At 58.7% G+C, this 19,930-nt stretch overlaps 3 protein-coding genes across 11 annotated transcripts; 2 read left to right on the forward strand and 1 right to left on the reverse strand.

The window, feature by feature from the left end:
* Positions 1–7,442, forward strand: HDGF (heparin binding growth factor). 3 transcript variants are annotated; one of them, XM_034667423.1, is made up of 6 exons: positions 1–50; positions 5,846–5,922; positions 6,041–6,179; positions 6,486–6,671; positions 6,911–7,134; positions 7,317–7,442. In XM_034667423.1, exons 1-6 carry the CDS (start codon positions 21–23, stop codon positions 7,321–7,323), a joined length of 663 nt encoding a protein of 220 aa, XP_034523314.1. In that variant the 5' UTR covers positions 1–20; the 3' UTR covers positions 7,324–7,442. The 3 variants fall into 3 exon arrangements, with proteins under 3 accessions (XP_034523314.1, XP_011232723.1, XP_034523313.1); XM_011234421.3 differs by lacking the exon at positions 1–50 and adding an exon at positions 229–380; XM_034667422.1 differs by lacking the exon at positions 1–50 and adding an exon at positions 479–877.
* A 2,061-nt stretch (positions 7,443–9,503) lies between these two features.
* On the forward strand, positions 9,504–13,340 carry MRPL24 (mitochondrial ribosomal protein L24). Of its 3 annotated transcripts, none has more exons than XM_034667424.1 (6): positions 9,504–9,624; positions 11,793–12,137; positions 12,215–12,310; positions 12,495–12,598; positions 12,870–13,000; positions 13,114–13,340. In XM_034667424.1, exons 2-6 carry the CDS (start codon positions 11,955–11,957, stop codon positions 13,248–13,250), a joined length of 651 nt encoding a protein of 216 aa, XP_034523315.1. In that variant the 5' UTR covers positions 9,504–9,624; positions 11,793–11,954; the 3' UTR covers positions 13,251–13,340. The 3 variants fall into 3 exon arrangements, with proteins under 3 accessions (XP_034523315.1, XP_011232724.1, XP_034523316.1); XM_011234422.3 differs by having other exon boundaries at positions 9,578–9,735; XM_034667425.1 differs by lacking the exon at positions 9,504–9,624 and adding an exon at positions 9,751–9,931.
* A 306-nt stretch (positions 13,341–13,646) lies between these two features.
* On the reverse strand, positions 13,647–19,829 carry RRNAD1 (ribosomal RNA adenine dimethylase domain containing 1). Of its 5 annotated transcripts, none has more exons than XM_034667420.1 (9): positions 19,418–19,829; positions 19,101–19,217; positions 16,981–17,105; positions 16,658–16,765; positions 16,181–16,243; positions 15,800–15,943; positions 14,862–15,343; positions 14,267–14,451; positions 13,647–13,893 (listed from the first exon to the last, which is right to left on the reverse strand). In XM_034667420.1, exons 3-9 carry the CDS (start codon positions 17,062–17,064, stop codon positions 13,772–13,774), a joined length of 1,188 nt encoding a protein of 395 aa, XP_034523311.1. In that variant the 5' UTR covers positions 17,065–17,105; positions 19,101–19,217; positions 19,418–19,829; the 3' UTR covers positions 13,647–13,771. The 5 variants fall into 5 exon arrangements, with proteins under 5 accessions (XP_034523311.1, XP_034523309.1, XP_034523310.1 ...); XM_034667418.1 differs by having other exon boundaries at positions 16,658–16,850; positions 19,418–19,825; XM_034667419.1 differs by lacking the exon at positions 19,101–19,217 and having other exon boundaries at positions 19,418–19,828.
* Positions 19,830–19,930: the final 101 nt, after the last annotated feature.

Consider the following 19,930-nt stretch of genomic DNA (forward strand, 5'->3'; position numbering starts at 1 on the left):
GGGACCTGGTGTTCGCCAAGATGAAGGGCTACCCGCACTGGCCGGCCCGGGTGAGCAGCGCGGCCCGCCGCCCCGGCCCCGGGCTGGGTTGCGTAACACCCGGGAGGACGCGGGCGCCCCGCGCGAAGGGGCGCGGGCAGGGGGCGGCCGAGTCCTCGACTCGCTGCGAGCGCCTCCGCGCCCCCCGCCGGTTACATAATGGTGGGGGCGGGGGGGGGCCGGCGAGCGCGGTGTCCGCGCGGAGTCCCCTGAGCACGGCGGCGTGGGGCGCGCGGCCTGGGGCCGTCGGGAACCCCTCCCGGGCGCCCGGGGACCCCCTTAGAGACCCCCGGTGTCGTCCCTAATCCCTGGCCCTGGTCAGACCCTTCTTGGACCGAAAGGTAGTAGAAGGGTCCCAGCCCGGGGAGGGATATGTGGAGGCGGAGTTCGCTTCTGGAAAACTTTGGTTTGGGGCGGCCGTGAGACGTCTGAAGTTGGGAGGGTCGAGGAATGTTTGGGGGCGGTGTAAGAGGGGATCTACCTGGCTCGGAAATTATCCGCCAGAACCCTTCGCTTCGCAGCCCCACAAAAATATTCCTCCATATGCTGGCAACTTAGATTGGGGGCTGAGGGCGGCAGGGCCCCGGGAGGCCGGGAAGTGCAGTCCAGGCTGCCTCTTCCTGAAGGTGGGGGGAGTCCGAGCTGCTACTGCTCCCCCTCAGATTGGATCCTCCCGCCACAACGGCCCAGTCTGCCATGTGGTTGAGTTAGCCCGCCCAATATGAGGGCCTGCCCACCCCCCCCCCACACTCCAGCACCTGGCCAGGTGGGAGGGTGGGGCCCCAAAGCCCAACCTGGTGTGTTCATCAGGTTTCCCCTAAGGACTGGGTCAGCTCAAGTAAGGAGGCACGGGGGAGGTTGCTGGAGGAGGTCGGGGGTGTCACGGGGGGGGGGCGCAGTGCCTCTGGCAACTTACTTCAAAGTTGGTCTGGAGAGGCCTTTGGAATTGGGTGCGGGTGTGACTGTCCGCTAGAGGTAGGACTCAAGAGAACCGAATAGGAGGGCAGAGAGCAGTGGGTGGAGGGAGTTTTCCAGGCGAGGGAGCCAAGTGCAGAACTGTTCTCCATGTGAGTCTGTCTTTATCTGTGGCCGACCCTGCTCTGGGCCTGGGAAGTTGCCCAACGGCCCACTTAGGCCCCTTTCTCACTCCACCCTCTCCCAAGGAGTGTGCTTTTTAATCCTACTTCCCTTGAGCTCCTTGTTCTCTGAAACTTGTAGATGTCCAGCCTCTGAATGGGAATGCGGTACAGGGAGAAGTGAGGCTCTCCCAGCTTCCAGGGCCTAAGAGCCTGGGCCAGGTTGGGGGGTGTGTGTTGGAAGCAGCGTGAGGAAGCAGCCACAAGGCCCGGTGTGTGCAGAGTGTATGCGGCGTGTGAACACCCGTGTACTTTACCCTGCACTTTTGATCCGTCTGGCTTCTTGGCCCCAACGCCAAGGCCCTGTTAGGCAGGGCAAGAGCTGAGCCCAGGTCTCTACTGCTCCTGCCTCCTGGGGGTGGGACAAAGTCCGGAGGGTCGCCCAGGGTCCAGGGAGGGGGTGCAGCTGGAATGTGGGTTGCAGGAACTCTTTCCAGATCAGGGGAGAAAAGGGAGGGGGGACACAGACGGGCCTCCATTGGCCCCCATGACGTAGAGCTTCAGGTTAGGCAGCCCCTGGGACTGGGGATGCCCTTACGTCTTGTCTTCACCCTGGGCCTCCAGGACAGAAGGTGGGGACAGGGACGCAGTGTCTTCCTTTTGAGGCCTGGACCTTTTAGATAGAGTTAGGCTTGGGGAGGGGAGGTCAGACTGGATCACAAGGAGGCACCACCCTTTGCCTCTGCTCTGGCTTTTGTGACATCTGGGGAATGGTACACCGAGGCTCTTACCTCCCAGGTGGACCCCCCTTGCATGCCAGAAGAACAGGCAAACCCGAGCCTCCTCACCGTCCTTGGATGCCACCTCAGCCCCTAGAGTAGCAGCGTCTGAAGGGGCCTGGCTCCTCCTGAGAGGGAGGGGGGGCTCAGGGAGGGCCCCACCTCATCTAATAGAATCCTCAGCCTGTGGTGAGGCCCCTGTTTCTGGGGATGGTGGCTGGCTGTGGGTGAGGCTGAAACAGCCCAGTGCCTGGAGAGGCCCAGCCGGAGGGGCCACGTGGTCGGCAGGACCTGCCTGGAGTGTAGGGTGACTCCATCTTAACCTTCTCCTTTCCCTCTTCTTCCTGCTTGACTTCTTGGGGGATCTCCAAGCCCTCAACAGCTAACCTCCAAGACTCAGGGATTTTTCCCTCCCAGGTTCCTTCCTCGTCTCTCTGCTTCCTGTTTCACAATCCCAGAAAACCTGAGCAGCCGGAGGGCCTCACCCAGCTTTACTCCCCCTGCCCCCCTCCCCTATGGCCAGGCACCACCTTCTCTTTTCTGCCTCTTGGGCTTGCCACACTTTCCCGGCCCCAACTGTCTCCTGCCCCAGATTTTCCAGTTCCTGGGTCAGGTAACGCCTGGCCCTGGGTGTGGTGGTCAGAACCCTGGCTGGCAGTCCTTGTGGGCTTAGCCTTCCCTGCTGCCTTCCTCTGTGGGCCGGAGGCCCTGGGCTTGGCTTGGTCTGAGGCTAGGGAGAGGTGTTCAGTGCTCTCCCGCATTGCTCACCTGGGAGCTTCAGTTCCCTCCTCAGACCTCAGAGGTGGCCTTGGGCTCAGGGAGGACGGGGATTCATGCACTCGTGTCTGTGTGATGGAGCCAAGCAAATGCAGAGGGCTGGGGGTGGAATGGATGGGCCCCAGCCTGGGAGACTTGACCTTCTGGATTCCAGGAGTGGCTGAGAAACAGCAGAGCCCCCTCCTCAGTTGGCCAGTGTGTGTGTGTGTGTGGGGGGGGGTGCAGTGGGGTCCCTAGCACTCTGGTCCCACCGTGATCCACTTAGCTTTGACTCACTTGTTCTGAGTCACAGCCTGGATATAAAGGCACCACCTGGGAGACATATGTCTGTATTGGGGGTATAGGCCTCCCCTGAGACCTCATGTCCTCTATGTGGAGGAAGAGCCGCCCTTCACTTCAGAATGCAAGAAACGACATTTCCTTTGTAGCTTGAAGGATGGAAGGGATTTTTCCCCTTTTGAGGTGAGGGGTTGGGACTAAATTAAGTGAAAGGAGCACCCCTCTCCTGGCACCTCCCCCACAGGTACCTACAGGCAAGGGGAGGCTGGGGGCGGGGTGACCCTTCGGGGTAGGTGCCCATCTGCCCGGGCCTCTGGCTTCCCTCTTTCCTGCAGACCCACCCTTTATTTGGCGAGAAGTCAGCAGGGCGGGTATATCTGGCGTGTCGTTCTATTTTTAATTCCCATCCATTCTTTTGTTTCTCCTCCGCCCCTGAGGCTGGGCAGCTGGTGGCCTCCTGGGTCCCCTGTCACACCGTTCAGCTGCCTCTGCTTTCCATGGTTTCCCATGGCCCTGTGGTTGGGAGCAGCCCTGCCATGGCTGTGCTCCTTGAGAGAACTTCCTGGCTCCTCCTTTCTGACCCTTCTCTCACCCCACCCCCTCTCCTGAGCCTCAGTTTCTTCCTTTCACCCCACGAGTATGTTAATGCCCTGGCTCAGGTGCAGGAATGCAGAGCTCGAGGTTCCCTGCTGTGCTCCCAGCCAGACCCTTAGCTCCCCAGCCCTGCCTCTTGTGTCTGGGCCTGAGATCCAGGGAGCAGAGGCCTGGGCCTTCTGCTGTTGTTGTACCGAGCCTGTCTCCTGGGACCTCTAAGCCCTGGAGGTTCGAATTTTGTTTTTTGCTTGCCCCCCCTTCTGAGAGGAGGGTGGGGAGCTAGCTGGTCACAAGACCCAGGTGTCCTGGCCGAGGACTGACTCCTCCTCCCCCTGCACCCCAGGTCTGGCTTCCTGAGAAGGGCCTGGGCCCTCCAGCCCTAGCTGTGGTTTCAAGCTCAGCCTGGGACCCAGGTGCCAGACTCCAGACTCGGGGGGTGGGGTGTGTTAGTGTCCCCTCCTCCCCAATCCGGAGAGAGGGCCTGGGGGGAGGGGTGGTCACATTCCTGGTTGCTGAGTGGCCCCGGGGGCGGGGTGGGTTGTCATGGCGATGGGGATCCTGTTTGTGGGGGGGAACCGCGTGCCTTTCCACCCCCTGCTATCACACCCCAACCTCTGGTCATGGGGAGGGCCCAGTTGGTGCTGAGCCTTCCTGGGGGGAGGGGCCGGACCTCTGTCCCCAGAGGCCACAGGGCAAGGGGGGAGGGGCCCAGGAACCTGAAGACTCCACGCCTGGAGAAGATGCCCCTCCGATTCATGCCCAGGGCTCCACCCCCTCCCCTGGGTGTGTCTCGGCGGGTTTCCCACCACCCAGCCTCCACGTTCTCCCCAGCTCAGGCACTGCGTCCCAGTCTCTGCGTTAATCACTGCCTTGGCCTGGCGGCCTCTGTCCTATCTGCGCCTGGGGCCCCAGTCAACATGGCCACCTGGCCTGTGTCCGGCGGGAAGCCAGGCTGCCGGGGCTGCTGCAAGTGTTGCTGGGAGTTGTAGTCCGTCCGTTCCCCCCCCCCCCCCCCCCCCNCCCCCCCCCCCCCGGTCAGCTTGGCCTGGGTGTCCAGGGCCTGATCTGGGGAGGCTTCTGGAACCACTGCCCGTCTATTTCCCTGACTGCAGACCTCTGCACCTTCCCCACCACGGCACTCCTCGTGCCCCCAGGACGTGGGGGCCAGGGGGTCAAGTCAGGAGACCAACTCAGACCCTCACTAACTTCCCGTGTCATTTGGGGGCCTGTTTCCTCATCTGTAAAACAAGAGCATCTGACTACATCGAGAGGCTTTCAGAGTGTTCCGCAGAGGCCTTTGGCGCTGCTTCGGAGGGGGTGTCGGCTACGCGGCCCCTTGGCCTTACCCCTCCCCCTCCACCAGCGCAGCTGGCCCTTACCTGCCCCTTAGCTTCCTTCAGCACATCTTTCTTGTGAGCCTACTGTGTGCTAGACACCGAGCAGGTGGTGCAGACAGACCTGCTCTCAGATCTCGGGGCTGGTGTAAGCCTGAGAGCCCACACAGGCAGCGCTCAGACGCTCACGCGGGTGACCGTAAGGCTGGCGCCCCGAAGGAGAGGTGCTGAGACTTCTGTGGGGGGGGCCAGCCGGGCTGGGGGGCGGGAAGGCTCACCAGGACTGAATGAGTGTGGGAGACGAGAGACCAGTGTGGCTGGAGCAGGCCGGGGAAGGGCAGCATATGGCCGAGAGGAGAGCTAGCAGCTGTACACTGGACTGCGGGCCCAGTTGTGGCCATTTAGTCCTTTCCCACTCTACGACCTAAGTACCGTGATGTTCTCCATTCTACAGATGCGGTGACTGAGGTAGAGGACAGTTGAGTAAGTTGCCCCAGGTCATCCAAGGACTGATGCAGCGTGGGGATTCAGACCTCGATGCTCAGGAGGGGGTGATTGGGTGGGCCCTCGAGGGAGTGGGACACTGGAAGGGTTTGAGCAGAGGGACAAAGTGCTCAAGGCAGCACTTGGAAGGCCCCCTCGGCGGCCGTGGGGACGGTGGCTTGTAGGCAGGCTGTGGTCCAGCGAGACTGAGGAGAGAAGTGACCCTGGTCGGGCTGGGGTGATGGGGCCGCAGAACAGCTGCCCTCTAGTGCGTGGAGGAGAGGGGTCGACTCTGGGTTTCCACTGGGCTTCATGTCTGACTTTGAACAAAGTTCCGCTGTTAAAAAGGGTTTAAACACCCCCTTGGGGATCTCCTGGGTTCCTCTCAGTCTGGTTTTACACAAACGTGTCTTGGAGGCCGGCCTCAGCCCCAGATTCATGACCTCAGGACTCCACTCACTCACTTCCCTCATCTTGCTCCCAGATTGATGAGATGCCTGAGGCCGCCGTGAAATCCACAGCCAACAAGTACCAAGTCTTTTTTTTCGGGACCCATGAGACGTGAGTGAGGGGCTGGAGGTGGGGCGGGCCAGAGGGCGGGCCAGAGGCCTTGCCGGTGACCCTTCCGCGCAGCTTAGGCGGCGAGGGCCCCAGAGCACAGCCTCCCATCTCTCCCCAGGGCATTCCTGGGCCCCAAAGACCTCTTCCCGTACGAGGAGTCCAAGGAGAAGTTTGGCAAGCCCAACAAGAGGAAAGGCTTCAGTGAGGGGCTCTGGGAGATCGAGAACAACCCCACTGTCAAGGCCTCAGGCTACCAGGTGAGCAGCCGTCCACCCTGGAGACCCCCTGGGAAGCAAGTGTGGCCACTGGCTCCGGAGCCCACAGGGCAGGGGATGCTTAGCTTTTGAAAATGGGGCCTAGAGACCAGGGCTTTCAGGGCAGGAGCTCCTGGGGTGGGGGTGGGGGGGGCCCTGCAGGAGGGCTGGGGTCACCATGGGGGGTGGTGGCGTGGGAGGCAAGGACAGGACGGAGGCGGTAAGTGGGGACAGCCCTTTATGGGGCCTAGTGTGAGTGTAGGACTTGGCCTTANGGTGCCACTCAGCCTCTGCTCTCTCTGCGCGCAGTCCACCCCGAAGAAGAGCGCCGTGGACGAGCCTGAGCCGGAGCCTGAAGCCACGGAGGGGGATGGTGACAAGAAGGGGAGTGCAGAGGGTAGCAGTGACGAGGAAGGGAAGCTGGTCATCGACGAGCCAGCCAAGGAGAAGAACGAGAAGGGGGCACTGAAGAGGAGAGCGGGGGACATGCTGGAGGTAACTGACCACCACCTGGGGCCCGGGGGGGGGCAGCTGTTACTTCTTCAGGGACATCTTGATCTGGGGGAGACCAGCTTCTAGTCTGGGGTCCCTAGACCTCTCCGCTGGCGGAGGGCTGGGGAAGGGCACTGTGGGTGTGCTCAGGAAGGAGCCTCTCTGAAAGGGGGGCACTGTGAGGTGGCTGGTGTCCTCCCTTTCCAGCCTCAGTCCGCCTCATCTGTGCCAATCCTATCTAGGACTCCCCTAAACGTCCCAAGGAGGCAGAAGACCCCGAAGGGGAGGAGAAGGAAGTAGCTCCCTTGGAGGGTGAGAGGCCCCTCCCCGTGGAGGTGGAGAAGAACAGCACCCCCTCTGAGCCCAGCTCTGGCCGGGGGCCTCCTCAGGAGGAAGAAGAGGAGGAAGAGGAGGAAGAGGCTGCCAAGGAAGATGCTGAGGCCCCAGGCATCAGAGATCATGAGAGGTGAGGGAGCCCCCTGCCCTGAGGCAGCTGGGCTGGGGGGGCCCAGCCACCTGTGGAGAGGAGGAGGAGGAGGGCCTGCAGCGGAGGCAGGGTGGGCTCTCCCAGGAGACTGGCACTGGCTGGGGTGTGGCCACTGCAAGGCCACACCGATAACCCTTCTCCCCTCCAACCCTCCCCCGCAGCCTGTAGCCACCAATGTTTCAAGAGGAGCCCCTGCCCCGTTCCTGCTGCTGTCTGGGTGCTACTGGGGAAACTGGCCATGGCCTGCAAACTGGGAACCCCTCCCCCACTCCCCCCTGCTCTCTTCCGCTTATTCTCCCCACTCCAAGCCCAGCCCCTGGCGATTGGCCTGGATGGGGCAGGCCACCTGGCCCCTCACCTCCATGTCCCCAACACCCCTGTGATCTGAGTCAGGGCCCTGTCTTCTGCTTCATGGGCTAAGATGAGACCATCGTGTCCCTCCCTGCCTGGAGCTGTTTCTGAGGGTATCTGTTGGGGCCTGGACTGGCTGTTTTCACCTCCTGACACCTCCTCCCCACTCCCTCCCCCCCCCCCCCCCCCCCCCCCCCCCCCCCCCCCCCCAGCGTTCTGGACCTCTGGGTTAGCTGGGATCAGAGGTAGGAGTGGGGAGGATGGAGAATAAACTGGGTCTGAGAGGGGCAGTCTTCAAATTGGGGAGGGGGGTGGGCAGGAGGATGGCATCTTCTTGGACTCCTGTCCCTTCCTCCCATACCTATTATCCCAGCTGCCTAGATTCAGGGAAAGTGGGACAGCCTGTGGGGGAGGGGGTCCCTTCCAGAAATCCTTGATGATTGACAACACATTTTCTTCCTTTTGCTGACCCCAGGAGTTCTGGGAGTTGTAGTTGATCATCAAAAGATTGGGGCCTCCTGAGATCCGAAGGGTTGGCTTCACCCAGCTGGGGTGGGTGTGTTGAGTATCTGTCCCCCCTTGATCTCTGCCCTGGAGAGACCCCTAGCTGCCGTGTCCTCTCTCCCCATGCACTCAAGGCCAGCCTACAGTCATATATGTCACCCAGACATAAAGGAAAAGACACATTTTTTAGGAAATGTTTTTAATAAAAGAAAATTACAAAAAAAAATTTTAAAGAACCTATCCCTTTGTGTGCCCCCCTCTTCCTCCTTTCCCACTGTTGCCCCCATTTCTGAGGTGCACTGGGAGGCTCCCCTTCAATGTGGGGTTTGATGACTTTTCTTTTTGTAGCTGGGGCTTTGGTTGTTCCTTCTGGTGTCATTTCCCATTCATATCCCCCACCTGGTCTCCTCAGTGTCGTCACCAGACCTGAAACCCACTGAGAGGACAGGGAAAGAAGTGCCCTCGCCCAGCCTCTCGCGCGGTCTCTGCCTCTCTCCAGTCTCCTGTCTCCCCCTCGCCCCTCTCCCTTGGGCTCTGATGAAAAATTGCTGACTGTAGCTTTGGGAATTTAGCTCTGAGAACCGTAGACTATTTCAGTTCTAGGAAAATAAAACCCGTTGATTACTAGATTGGATCTTGAGTGCTTCTTGGGGGGTGTTGTCGGTGGACTGGAGGGGTGGGCCAGGACAGTGAATGCATTGCTCCCCTCTGGGACGGAGGTGGAGGGTGCCAGCCTGTCCAAGTCACCGTAGACTGCACCCCTCGTGCCACTCCTGCCAGCCACTGGGGAGCACAGCTCACCCCACAGTCACCTGGGAGGCCTTAGAACGGAGGCTTGCACAAGAAGCGGGGGGGGGGGGGGGGGGCGAGCATTGCCCGCCCCAGCCCCCGCCGGCCACAGGAGGGGAGGTGTGGGGGCTGGGTGTGGGAAGGATGCTGCTGTCACGGGTCAGAGCTAAGGGTGCCCGCCAACCGTAAGTGGTGGGGAAGGGCCGGGATGCTGGTAGCGTGGGGTACTCCCACGACCCCGGGTTGTGTGGAGCAGCCGAAGCAGGTCATCTCCCGTGCCTCCCAGAGCTGACATTTTGTGACAAGCTCGTCACTACCCTTGGAAGGACCCACGTTTCGCTTCTTCCTGCAGAAGTCCTAGGGCAGTTTCTTAATCTGCCCTGGCCCCCTGCTGCAGATTGGGGCACGCGTGGAGAGGACCGGCCGCAGCCCAGCCTAGAGAGGGAGGCCCTCTGCTCCGAATAGAAAGCCACAATCCCCTAGAAAATGGAGCCCTCCCCTCTGGAAACTACAATTCCCAGCGGCCCCCACGCACAGTGCGTGAGGAAACGTGCCGGGCGCCGAAGCCTATCCCACCCTGCCTTCAACTCCCGACGTGCCTCTCGGTGTTCTTGCGCTTCTTGATTTCTCACCCGACCAAATTTCCTGTTTCCAGCTCGCTTCGTAACGGCAGACTACAACTCCCAGCTTGCAGAGCGAGGTTGGCTTGAGCGTCCGCTCTGAATTTGGACTACATTTCCCAGAAAGCCGAGGGACGGGGGGCGTTGGGGGGAGCGGGCTCAGGGCGCATGTGCGGGCGGCGCGGCGGTGCGGCAGGAAGCGGAGGTGAGCGTCCGGTACCCAGGTGGTGGTGACCTCGCTGGGCTCGCCCGGGAGCCGAGCGCGAGAAGAGCCTTCGTTTGTCCCGGCCGTGACTCAGTCGGCTGCTTGGAGCGGGTGGGTGCTGAAAACCGCTGGAGGCGGGGTGAGGGCGGGCGCGCTGCCGGAGCCCGCGGCGGAAACTCCCCGAAGACAGCCCCTCCACGGTGTGCAGGAGAGGAGGGCAGGGTCCAGGGGCTGGCTTCTGGGGTGTGCTCCCGGAGCTGCAGACCGAGAGTGGCTGAGGCCAGGACTTCTCGCAGCGATTCAGCAGGTGAACTAGCTCCTCGACTGGGGAACCGACCTCGTGGTCCTCGCACCTGTCGGCTTCCTTACCAGGGCGGCGGCGGTGAGGTTCCCCGCGTTCGGCCTGTCACAGAGCTGCGCTCGTGAGCGCGTGTTGGATCTGCATGGGGACACTGAGGCCGACGTTCACTGGGGAGAACATTAGGCGTCGTCTTTTTCACGTTGAGAAGTGTAAAGAAGAATGACCGACTGTTCAGACAGACGCGTTCGGTGGTGGTGGTGGTGGTGGTGGTGGTGGTGGTGGTGGTGGTTTTTACCAGTGCACATAGTCGGAAACTAAACAAACGTTGTGGAAAGGAACCGCGCCCCCAAACAGTTCCCTCACCCCAAACAAGTCCTGGGGCTCTTTACTTCCCATAAATATTTAAGTCTGTGCCAGAATATGTATGTTTTTAATTTGCCTAGACGACACGATACCACTCACATTATTCTGTACTTTGTTAAAACATTGAAAGTAAAACTGTGATATCTTAAGGATGATGAAACAAGCTCAGAGGTTGGGTTGCTCTGAGTCACAGAGTAGGGTGGTGAGCACGGAGGGGCACCAAGGTCTCTGACCCTGGCAAGCTCTTTGTGCCATGAGAGTGCACTTTATTTTTTATTTTTTTAAAACTTATTTGACACGGAGAGCACAAGCAGGGGGAGCGGCAGGTAGAGGCAGAGGGAGAAGCAGACTCCCGGCTGAGCAGGAAGCCCGATGTGGGGCTCCATCCCAGGACCCTGGGATCATCATGACCTGAGCGGAAGGCAGACACTTCACCTCCTGAGCCACTCAGGAGCCACAAGAGTGCACTTTATTTGTATTTTGAAGATAGACTATGTTCTTAGCTATAAAATAAGATTAACGATCCCTGCTCCATCCCTTCCCCTTTTCAAAAAAGATTTATGTATTTATTAGCATGAGAGCGTGCGCTGAAGGGGAGAGAGGGAGAGGGAGAATCTCTCCCCACTGAGTGGGAGTTAAATGCAGGTCTTAATCTCATGGCCTTGAGATCGTGACCTGAGCCAAAATCGAAATCAAGAGTCCGATGCTTAACTGCCCAGCTGCCACCCAGGCACCCAGGTGCCCCTTTCCTTTAGTGCATGATGCAAGAAGCCACGTGGCTCCTGGCAGGTAGCAAGTGCAAAGTGGAAGCACGTACTATTTTTGCCTCAGTTCTCTCGTCAGCCCACTGACTTAGTCCATTATCCCAAGTTGGAAGGCTTCCAGTACTTGCTTACATAGGTGGGAAATCCAGGACTCCGTCATCCTGGAGTCTGGTTCTGGGGGCCTTTGCCTTTAGAACAGAAGCTGTCTTAGGGAGGAGTGCTTATTTCCCGAATGAGTTTAGGAATTGGAAGTGGTGTAGGGACATCTTAATCTTTTTTTTTTTTTCCTATATTTTACTTTATAACTGCCTGCCCCTTGGCCTTGTGCCACTGGTTTGTTCCCCTTACATGTGTGTTTCCTATCCTGCATGTATGTAATAATTGTTTACTGAGTATCTGCTGTGTGCCACGCCCTGGTTGGATCTGTGGGACTCAGGGGTGAACTAGATGACATGGCCCCTGGCCTAGGGGAACTTTTTGAACTTTGAAGTCAGCTACATGTGGGTTTGAATGTCACTTCTCACATAGTAGCTTCATGACCACAGGCAAGTCACCAAACCTCAGTTAAGTCCTTCCTCATCTATAAAGTGAAGATAACATTTGTAGGGTTTCAATGAGATCCATTTAGCAATGGACTGAGTGTAAAAATTCCTTCCCTTCCTTGTTTGCCCACTTATTTCTATCTGTCTACTCTGTACGGTTTTTGGATTTTAATCTTTTTTTTTTTTTTTTAACCGTAGCTCCACACCCAATGGGGGGCTTGAACTCAGGGACCCTGAGATTAAGAGTCACATGCTCTCCCAACTGAGCCGGCCAGGTGCCCGTCTATCTATCTACTTCAGAGCTGATTAGAAAGGTTTCTGGATCTTCCCCGGCCAGGGGATTTCTCACAGCCTCCAGCCATGCGTCTCTCTGCCCTGCTGGCCTTGGCATCCAAGGTCACTCTGCCCCGCGACTACCGCTATGGGATGAGCCGTCCAGGCTCTCTTGCAGACAGGAGGAAGAACCCTCCAGGGACCAGGCGGCGCCGGGTGGCTGTGGAACCCATCTCTGATGAAGAATGGCATCTGTTCTGTGGGGACATGGTGAGAGCCTCAGATGGGGCAGAGTGTTGGGGGGCTCCTAGGCAAGGATCCCCTCCCTGACCCATGTCTTCCTGCAGGTGGAGGTCCTAGAAGGCAAGGATGCTGGGAAGCAAGGCAAAGTGGTTCAAGTCATCCGGCAGCGCAACTGGGTGGTCCTGGAGGGACTGAATACAGTGAGTGGAGGGAGGAGATTGGGCTGCTCGGGAAGCCTGTCCCCTGTCACTCTGCATGGAGAGCAGCCCAGGGAGGGAGGAGGCAAGCCGCAGGGGCAGTGACACAGCTGACCGTTCTGCTGTTCACCTGGGGCTGAATATGACGAGCTGGGGGAGGTTCTCACGTCCCCTCTCTTTCTGACAGCACTACCGCTATGTTGGGAAGACCGGGGAGTACCGGGGAACCATGATCCCCAGCGAAGCGCCCTTGCTCCACAACCAGGTCAAACTTGTGGACCCCGTGGACAGGCAAGTACACGGGGCCCTGGTCAGAGGGTTTCCCACTCTGCGCGTCCATGTAGGTGTTGATCACATTTATACAAAAGGAGTAGTGGGTTGGAAATTCTGGAATTTGAGAGGGACCATCCATCTGATGGACATGACTCCGTCTAGCTCACCCCAGTACAGATGGAACAGCGACAAGATGGTGACCTTAATGTTTTCAGCCATTGACTTTTTTGGGCGGAACGAAGCAGGAAGACCTGGTTCCCATGCTGGGTTTCTCTCTCCCATCCACTAGGAAACCCACTGAGGTGGAATGGAGGTTCACGGAGGCCGGAGAGCGGGTACGTGTCTCCTCAAGATCAGGAAGAATTATCCCCAAACCTGATTTTCCCAGAGCGGATGGCATCGTCCCTGAAACGTGGATCGGTGAGGCGGGCTGAGGGGCAGGAAGGTGGGCTGGGGTGGTAGGAGCGGGAGTGAGGGGTGTTAAGAAGCCCCCCCCACTCCTGCCCGTCGTCTTTCCTCCTCCTTTCTAACAGATGGTCCCAAAGACACGTCGGTGGAAGATGCTCTAGAAAGAACCTACGTGCCCCGTTTAAAGACACTGGAGGAGGAGGTGATGGAGGCCATGGGGATCCAGGAAACTCGGAGACACAAGAAGGTCTACTGGTATTGAACCTGGGGGAGTAGCCTCTCCCCTCCTTGTCTTCAGCTTAAAGGCCAGGGCCACCTCTTCTCCAGACCCCAATAAAGAGCCACGAGTCTTCCCGTGTGTGCAGCTGTTGTGTTCCAGTAGACGGGCACGCCTGACTCTGGCACACCGGTTTTCAGGATTGAAGGAAAGGGCATCCGTCCTCACGTACCGACAGAGCCTGGAAGGAAGTTCGCCAGCCTTCCCCGGGGCAGGGCCTGCAGGTCCATCCCGGGGTGCTAACCGCTAGGGAGGGTGGTGGGGGAGGGTGGTAGGGGTGGGGGTGTGAGGCCCAGCTGGGCCACCTCTGCAGCGTCTTAGGGAGCGGCACACACTTCTCTACACTGACTAGTAACAGCAGGGAAATAAAGATTTCATGTGTTCAATAAATTAAAAATAAATTTTGACATGCTATTACGTTAACACATGGAGAAAGCAGGGTTCCAGGGATAGAGGATGCTGGTTCTCTGGGTGAGTGGTGCCTGGGTGGTCTCAGATGGGGTTTGTCAGTTGTCTTCAGTCTCCAGAAGAGAGAAGGCTTCACCCAGGGGCCTCTTTGTAGCCACCAGAACCAGGTTTCTGGGAGAGAGCTCAGGACTGAAGATGGGCAGGAGCTCAGCATGGAAGCCTGGGAGAAAGGCAGGGCTACTCAGAAAGAAACCGCCAACTCTCAGCCGCTCCCTGCCTAGCCTGTGGGCACAGCCACGTTCCCCCAAGGGGAGGCCTCAGGGTGTCTAAGGAGACCCAGTTCTCTACCAGGAATACGGGTGCCCACTGTAGGTTCTCCATGCCCAAGGTTCTGGCTGAAAATGCAGCTCAGGGATGGGAGTCCAATTCAGTAGTGATCTGCACTGACCCGTCTCCGACCCCACCAGTGACTGGCTGGAGAATCACCACAGGGAGGAACCCAGGCTGCCCGGAAAGTGTGGGGGCTGGGGGCCTGGAGGAGCCTCAGGACTCCAGCCCCACCCACCCTGGTCCCTACTATAGGCCACCCTCACCCTGCTCCTGAAGGTAAAGCAGCCGGTCCAGCAGAATCAGCGTCTCCACTAGTGGAGCCAGAAGCAGTGCCAGGCTGAAGAAGGCCACCACTCGGTTCTCCTGGGCCTGGTGGGCCCGAAGGGCAGCCAGATTCAGCGGTAGCTGGGGATCCAGCCCCACACGCTGGAGCCCCCGCTGCACATACCTGCGGGGTCAGCCACAGACGGCACTCAGTTTGGTTTTAGAAACCCCCACCGCCCACTCAGAACCGTCCAGTCCTAATTCGAGTGCCACTTGGCTTCACGGGCTACCCTAGGATGCATTTTCAAATGTTCCTCTGGCTGTGACCTGTCTGTCCAATAGTAAATCAATCGCAAAATTTATTTTCAGCCAGATCTGTCCCATTATTCAGCTGTATTTTCAGCATTTAAAAAACTTGATAGTTCCTGGATAAGAGAACGACAACTCCCTTCTAAAGCAATTTTGGGAAGCTACCCCCGAGGCTTCACCACCACCCCCCTGGGCACATGGAGAACTTCTTTAGGGTAAGCTAACAAGTGAGGCCTTCAGGCAGTGATGCCCCCTCTCCACCCCCCCCACCTCCCCCAGCCTCACTCTTCAATCTTGAGCTCGTGGACCCTGGGGATCCCCTGCACGCCAGGCCGCCGAAGCTCGGGCCGGGCCCCCCGGATGACGGTCTCCAGCGCTGCCCGGTAGCAGTGGGTGCGGAGAGCAGGGCCCGCTTTCTGCAGCCGCTCAGCATACTCCTCCAGGGCGTGGCAGGCCCCCTCCCGCAGCCGGTAGGGCAGCTCGCAGCTGGGCAGCCCCGCCACCCACTGACTCAGTGGGTAGCCACCGGGGTCACTCAACTTCATGTAGCAGCAGCCCACTGAGGCCAGTGCCACCACCTCAGGGCGGGAGAAGTGCCTGAGCAAGGTGACACTCAGGTCCCCGCAGGCGTGGAGGCCTGTCAGCAGCAAGCGGGCCCCGCTCCGAGGCAAGGTCTCCAGGGGAAGCAGAAGCTCCTCGCACAGGGCCGTGGGCTCTACCCACCGAACCACGTGGTGGGGGGAGTGGCGAGGGCCGGCGTGGACCACCTGCGGAGGTGGGACGGGACAAGTGCAGGTGGGAAGTCTGTCTGCAGTTCCCGTGCCACCTCAGGTCACAGGAGAGGATGTGTCCTCTACGTTCCTTGCCAAGGAGGGAGAGAAGCTAGGGAACGGGACAGCTGGGCCTTGAATCAGGAGACGGGCTGAACTCTGGGCTCCTCGTCAGGAACCGCAAACCTCCTCCTCCGTCAGGGGCTTGGTAACCGACCGGCCCTTGGCAGGTGGCGGGGAAGCCAGAGCAGTGCGGAAAGCACCCGGGAACTAGAGAGTGCCTTGAAGACGTGAGGAGGCTCTGGCAAAAGGGCCCTGGGACAAGGGGCAGCAGGATTAGAGATGACACCATTTCAACCCCAGAAACTGAAAAGAGTGGGTCCAGCCTCAGTGCCCCATTCCAGCCAACCAGACCCCGCCCCGCAGCCCCGGCTACAGGAAAAGCTGGCCTACCTGTGGGTGCCTCTTCTCCTCTTTTTCCAGAGCCTGCAGGAGCTCCTGGTCCAGACGCTGGGCTCTCTCCACCAGTCTCTGATCCCCTTCAATGCTCTTCACCATCAGCCCCAGCCCCAGGGACATGAATCGGGAGAGATGGCCCTGGAGTCACAAGAGGGAGGATGGAGATAGCCCTGTTCAGTGCCTCCTCTGTTGTCAGCCTCCCTCGCGGTGGCCCAGGCCCCCACAAGGCTTATCTGCCCTGCCAACTTCCACCACTCTTTGGTACCTGCTTCCCGGGGCCTGTGGCCTCATAGCCTGCCTCCAGCTTTCTATCCCCATAACTCAAGAAAAGAAACCCCAAACCCCAAATCCTAGAATATTAGGGGTCTGACTCACCTGGCCTGAACCTATATCCACAACCTGGGTGCAGCCTGTGAGGTCACTCAGCTTCTTCACCAACTATAAGAGGAGGGAACAAAGCTCTCCTGGCCACTGGTTGCTGGCTCCCAGAGCAAACAGCCATAATGCCGGTGGAGGAGCTGCAGGGGGCAGGGGAGATGGTGAGGGGGTGCCATGGAAGAGACAGGCGACACGGAAACCAGGAGGGAGGGTGCTGACCCCAGACTCAGTCTCCTCTCCTTGCTCCTCTCAGCATGAACGAGGAGAGGAGCCCCCCTGTGAAGGCCAGAACAGATGGTGCAGGCGGAAAACGGGAAGACAGTGATTCTGACACAGCCACCAACCAACCCGTCAAAAGAACAAACACGTAACACAGACGCAGCATCGAGAGAGGATTATGGTTTGCCTGCTGAGGGGGGTCCCGCAGGTGACATAAGAGGCCCACAGACACCACCCGAATGCCAGCCACCTCACCTCTCCCAGCCTCCGGATCTCGTGCTGCTTCTTGGGCCTGACGTGTTTCCGGAACGGAGCTGTTAGGCGGGAGCTCTGGCTGGGGTTCTCCAGGAACTCTGAGGGGGTCTGAAACCCAGGTGTCCGGGTAAAGGCCAGGGCATAGGCTGTGGACTTCAGGGCCAGCAGGGTGAGTGGCCACACCGACCTGTACCTGAGATAGGCCGGCCCAGGACCCCAGTGAAAAGCTCCATTGCATCCTGACCATGCCAGTTTGCAACCCAGGAAGCCCTGGGGAGACTCTGAGCCCGAGTCCCTCGGCATGGGGCCCCTCTTGCCCGTACCTGACCACTTCCCCTTCCCCGGGCATCCCCAGCAGCTGTGTGGCCAGCTGTGGCGGGTTCAGTCCATCCAGCGCTTCCTGCCATGAACCAGGGAGTGTGCCCCACAGGTTGTCTGTAAAGAATTCCTGCAGGAGAAGGGGAGAAGCAATCACCTGGCCACTGCCCTCCCCAGTCCTCCTTGCCCTCTGGACACAGGGCGCCTGGCTGCAGCCAGCAGGTGCCCCCTCCCCATCCCAGTCACCGCTCTCTGAAGCGTGCTCTAGCCTCCCGCTCCCTCCTCAGGACCCAGGCAGCATTCTGGACATGCCTCTCCTTGCAGCACTTCCCCTGCCTGCTGCTCTGTGTGTTTTCTCCACACAACTGAGCCTGGGGGCGGGGACAGGACAGGCGTCTTCACCTCTGCATCCCCAACAGCACAGTGACTGGCCTGGGTTGTCAGCACGTCGCCATTTAACACTCTACCATTATGTGCCCCAGACACTTTACGTGCCAGACGCTGTATGTGACAGAATGTGTTTTCATTCCTGCATTTGAAGATCACCCACTCTGGAGCTCTGGTCATGCACCAAGCTCTAGTCTAGGCTCAGAGGATACAACGACAAACCAGATAAACGAGATTCCTGTTCTTGCAAAGTTTACGTAAAAAAAAGATAACTTCAGGTAACATCGAATGCCACATAAACGCTAAAACACTGACGAAACAGTGACAAGACAGAGTCTGAGAGAGCACTGCTTCAGAGAGGGTAACCAGGGAAGCCTCGTCTGAGGAGGGGGCACTCCAGCTGAGACATGAATGATGAACACACAAGAGCAGAAAAGAAAGGCCAGGCTGTAGCTCCCAGAGGGGGGACAGCTGTGGAAATGTGGGGGCCAAAGAGCACAAACTGCCAGCCATAAAATAAATGGATCACGGAAATGTAACGTACAGCAGGTGACTGTAGCTAATAACACTGGATTTGAAATATCCGAAAGCTGGCGAGAGTAGATCTTAAAAGGTTTCATCCAAAAAGGGGGGGGGGAACTGGGTGGCTCAGTCGGTTAAGTGTCTGCCTTCGGCTCAGGTCATGATCTCCAATCCTGGGGTCCAGCCCTGAGACTGGCTCTTTGCTCAGCAGGGAGTCTGCTTCTCCCTTTCACTTTCCCTGTGCTCTCCCCCTCTCTTTTGTTCTCTCTCTGAAACAAAGTCTTTAACAAATTCAAGTAATAACAAACACTTATAAAATACTTTAATGCACCAGGCGGTGTCCAAAACATTTTCCATGCATTAATGCATTTAATCTTCAAACAAACCTATGAGGTTAAGTACTAGCTTATCTCTCATTTTACACATGAGACTGACACACAGCAATTAAGTAACTTGTCCAAGCCGAAAAGCTAGTAAGTAGCAAAGCTGGGATCTGAAACCAACTCTTCTCTAGTTCTTGCTCCTAGTCCTTCCTTGCTCTGGTTCTTCCCGTGGAGGAAAACATTCCAGGCACACTAGTAAGTGCAAAGGCCCAGGTGCCTGTCATGTTACTGAACAGAAATCAGGCCAATGTAGGTGTGGAGAGTGAATGTGGGAGAACCAAGGTGATGCCCTTCGAGAGACAGCAGAGGACAGATCGTGCAGTGCTTTCTAGGTAATGGTAAGGAGTTAAGATTTCATCAAAGCACCCAGGAAGCAAGGCACTGCCTTGATCAGATTTATTTATTTTAAATAAGTAAACTCTACATCCAGTGTGAGGCTCAAACTTACTACTCTACCACTGACCCAGCCAGGCGCCCCTCATCAGATCTACGTTTTAAAAGAGATAGGGCTGTTTTGTGAAGAAGTGGTTATGGAGAAGTAGACCGAGATCAGTTGGTATCCATTCTGCAGATAGAGCTGCAGGAAGGACTGGAGTGTAAATCAATGAAGGAGGAAGCTGAATCAAGGACGCTTCTGGGTTTGGGGGCTGGATGGGTCAGTGGGTGCTGGTGCCATTCATACATCATCTCATTTATTCTTCACCGTGAGCCTTCAGACAGGGATCAGTATTACAGTTGAGAAACCCGGGCTAGGAGGAGTTTCTTTAAACGCCTAAGGCTGACCCCGTAAAGGAGGCAGAAAGTCAGACTCCAAAGCTCTAACTGTCCATTACATTGCTGAGCCAAGGATGTAGTCAAAGCTTGGGTGAATTCCGGAACACCTCGCATGTTCCCAGCAGAGATCAACGTAGCCGCGGCACCGCTCAATCGTCCACGCGTTTTATTTTGGACTTGGGAAGGTGAGAGAAACCACCCGGAGGTCAGGAATATTAATATGTACGTCAACTGAAAAGCAAGAGGGGGATGACCCCTTTCTTGCACAGACGCGTAGGGGAAAGGGCAGAAGCCACCTCTCCCTATTCTCCGCCTGCCGTGCGCACCCAGCCCACCGCTCCCCCGGGAGCACCCGCCCACACCCCCGTGGCCTCACGATGATGTAGGCGTCCAGGATGGAGCGGTAGCGCGCCAGCACACGGGTGAGGTTCACAGCCAGCTGCCTCCTCTGCTCCAGAGAGAGGCCGCGCGCTGAGACGCCCGGCATCCCGGGGGGCAGCCGGTGGCGTCGGCAGCGAGAGCGCGCTGCGCGGGGAGGGGGCCAGGGCCAGCCCCACGCGGGGGCCCCTCGGCTCCCTCACCCCCGACGCCCCCTTCCCTCGCCCGCGGCTGGAGACGAAGACGGGACGCGCCCCCTGACGTCACAGGTCGCGACGCGGCGCGGCGTGGGCGCACATGTGGGGCGGGGCGCCGGGCAGTACGACACAGAGGCGTGCGGCGGCGCCGAGGCCGGCCCCTCCCCGCGCAGCTCCCTCCTCCCCCGGAAGTGAGGCCAGTCCCGCGTGCGGCGTTTCCCGCGGGGCGCGGCCTCCCCACCTTCGAGTTGTACCTCCACGGGGCCAGAGGGGCCGGGGAGCGCATCCCGCCCCCGCCGCCCCCCACGCCGCCG

Source organism: Ailuropoda melanoleuca, chromosome 8 (assembly GCF_002007445.2).
Source record: "Ailuropoda melanoleuca isolate Jingjing chromosome 8, ASM200744v2, whole genome shotgun sequence".
NCBI lineage: Eukaryota > Metazoa > Chordata > Mammalia > Carnivora > Ursidae > Ailuropoda > Ailuropoda melanoleuca.

Bases quoted from the DNA above. Each gene is read 5' to 3' on its own strand.
- HDGF (XM_034667422.1), top strand. From the start codon at position 761: ATGAGGGCCTGCCCACCCCCCCCCCACACTCCAGCACCTGGCCAGGTG. The intron at 6,180-6,485 runs GTGAGCAGCCGT...CTCTGCGCGCAG, and splicing joins TCAAGGCCTCAGGCTACCAG to TCCACCCCGAAGAAGAGCGC. The intron at 6,672-6,910 runs GTAACTGACCAC...AATCCTATCTAG, and splicing joins GAGCGGGGGACATGCTGGAG to GACTCCCCTAAACGTCCCAA.
- MRPL24 (XM_034667424.1), top strand. From the start codon at position 11,955: ATGCGTCTCTCTGCCCTGCTGGCCTTGGCATCCAAGGTCACTCTGCCC. The intron at 12,599-12,869 runs GCAAGTACACGG...CCCATCCACTAG, and splicing joins CTTGTGGACCCCGTGGACAG to GAAACCCACTGAGGTGGAAT. The intron at 13,001-13,113 runs GTGAGGCGGGCT...CCTTTCTAACAG, and splicing joins CGTCCCTGAAACGTGGATCG to ATGGTCCCAAAGACACGTCG.
- RRNAD1 (XM_002926965.4), bottom strand. From the start codon at position 19,528: ATGCCGGGCGTCTCAGCGCGCGGCCTCTCTCTGGAGCAGAGGAGGCAG. The intron at 15,344-15,799 runs GTAGGCCAGCTT...CCACCTCCGCAG, and splicing joins AGGAGAAGAGGCACCCACAG to GTGGTCCACGCCGGCCCTCG. The intron at 14,452-14,861 runs GTGAGGCTGGGG...CTGACCCCGCAG, and splicing joins CACGAGCTCAAGATTGAAGA to GTATGTGCAGCGGGGGCTCC.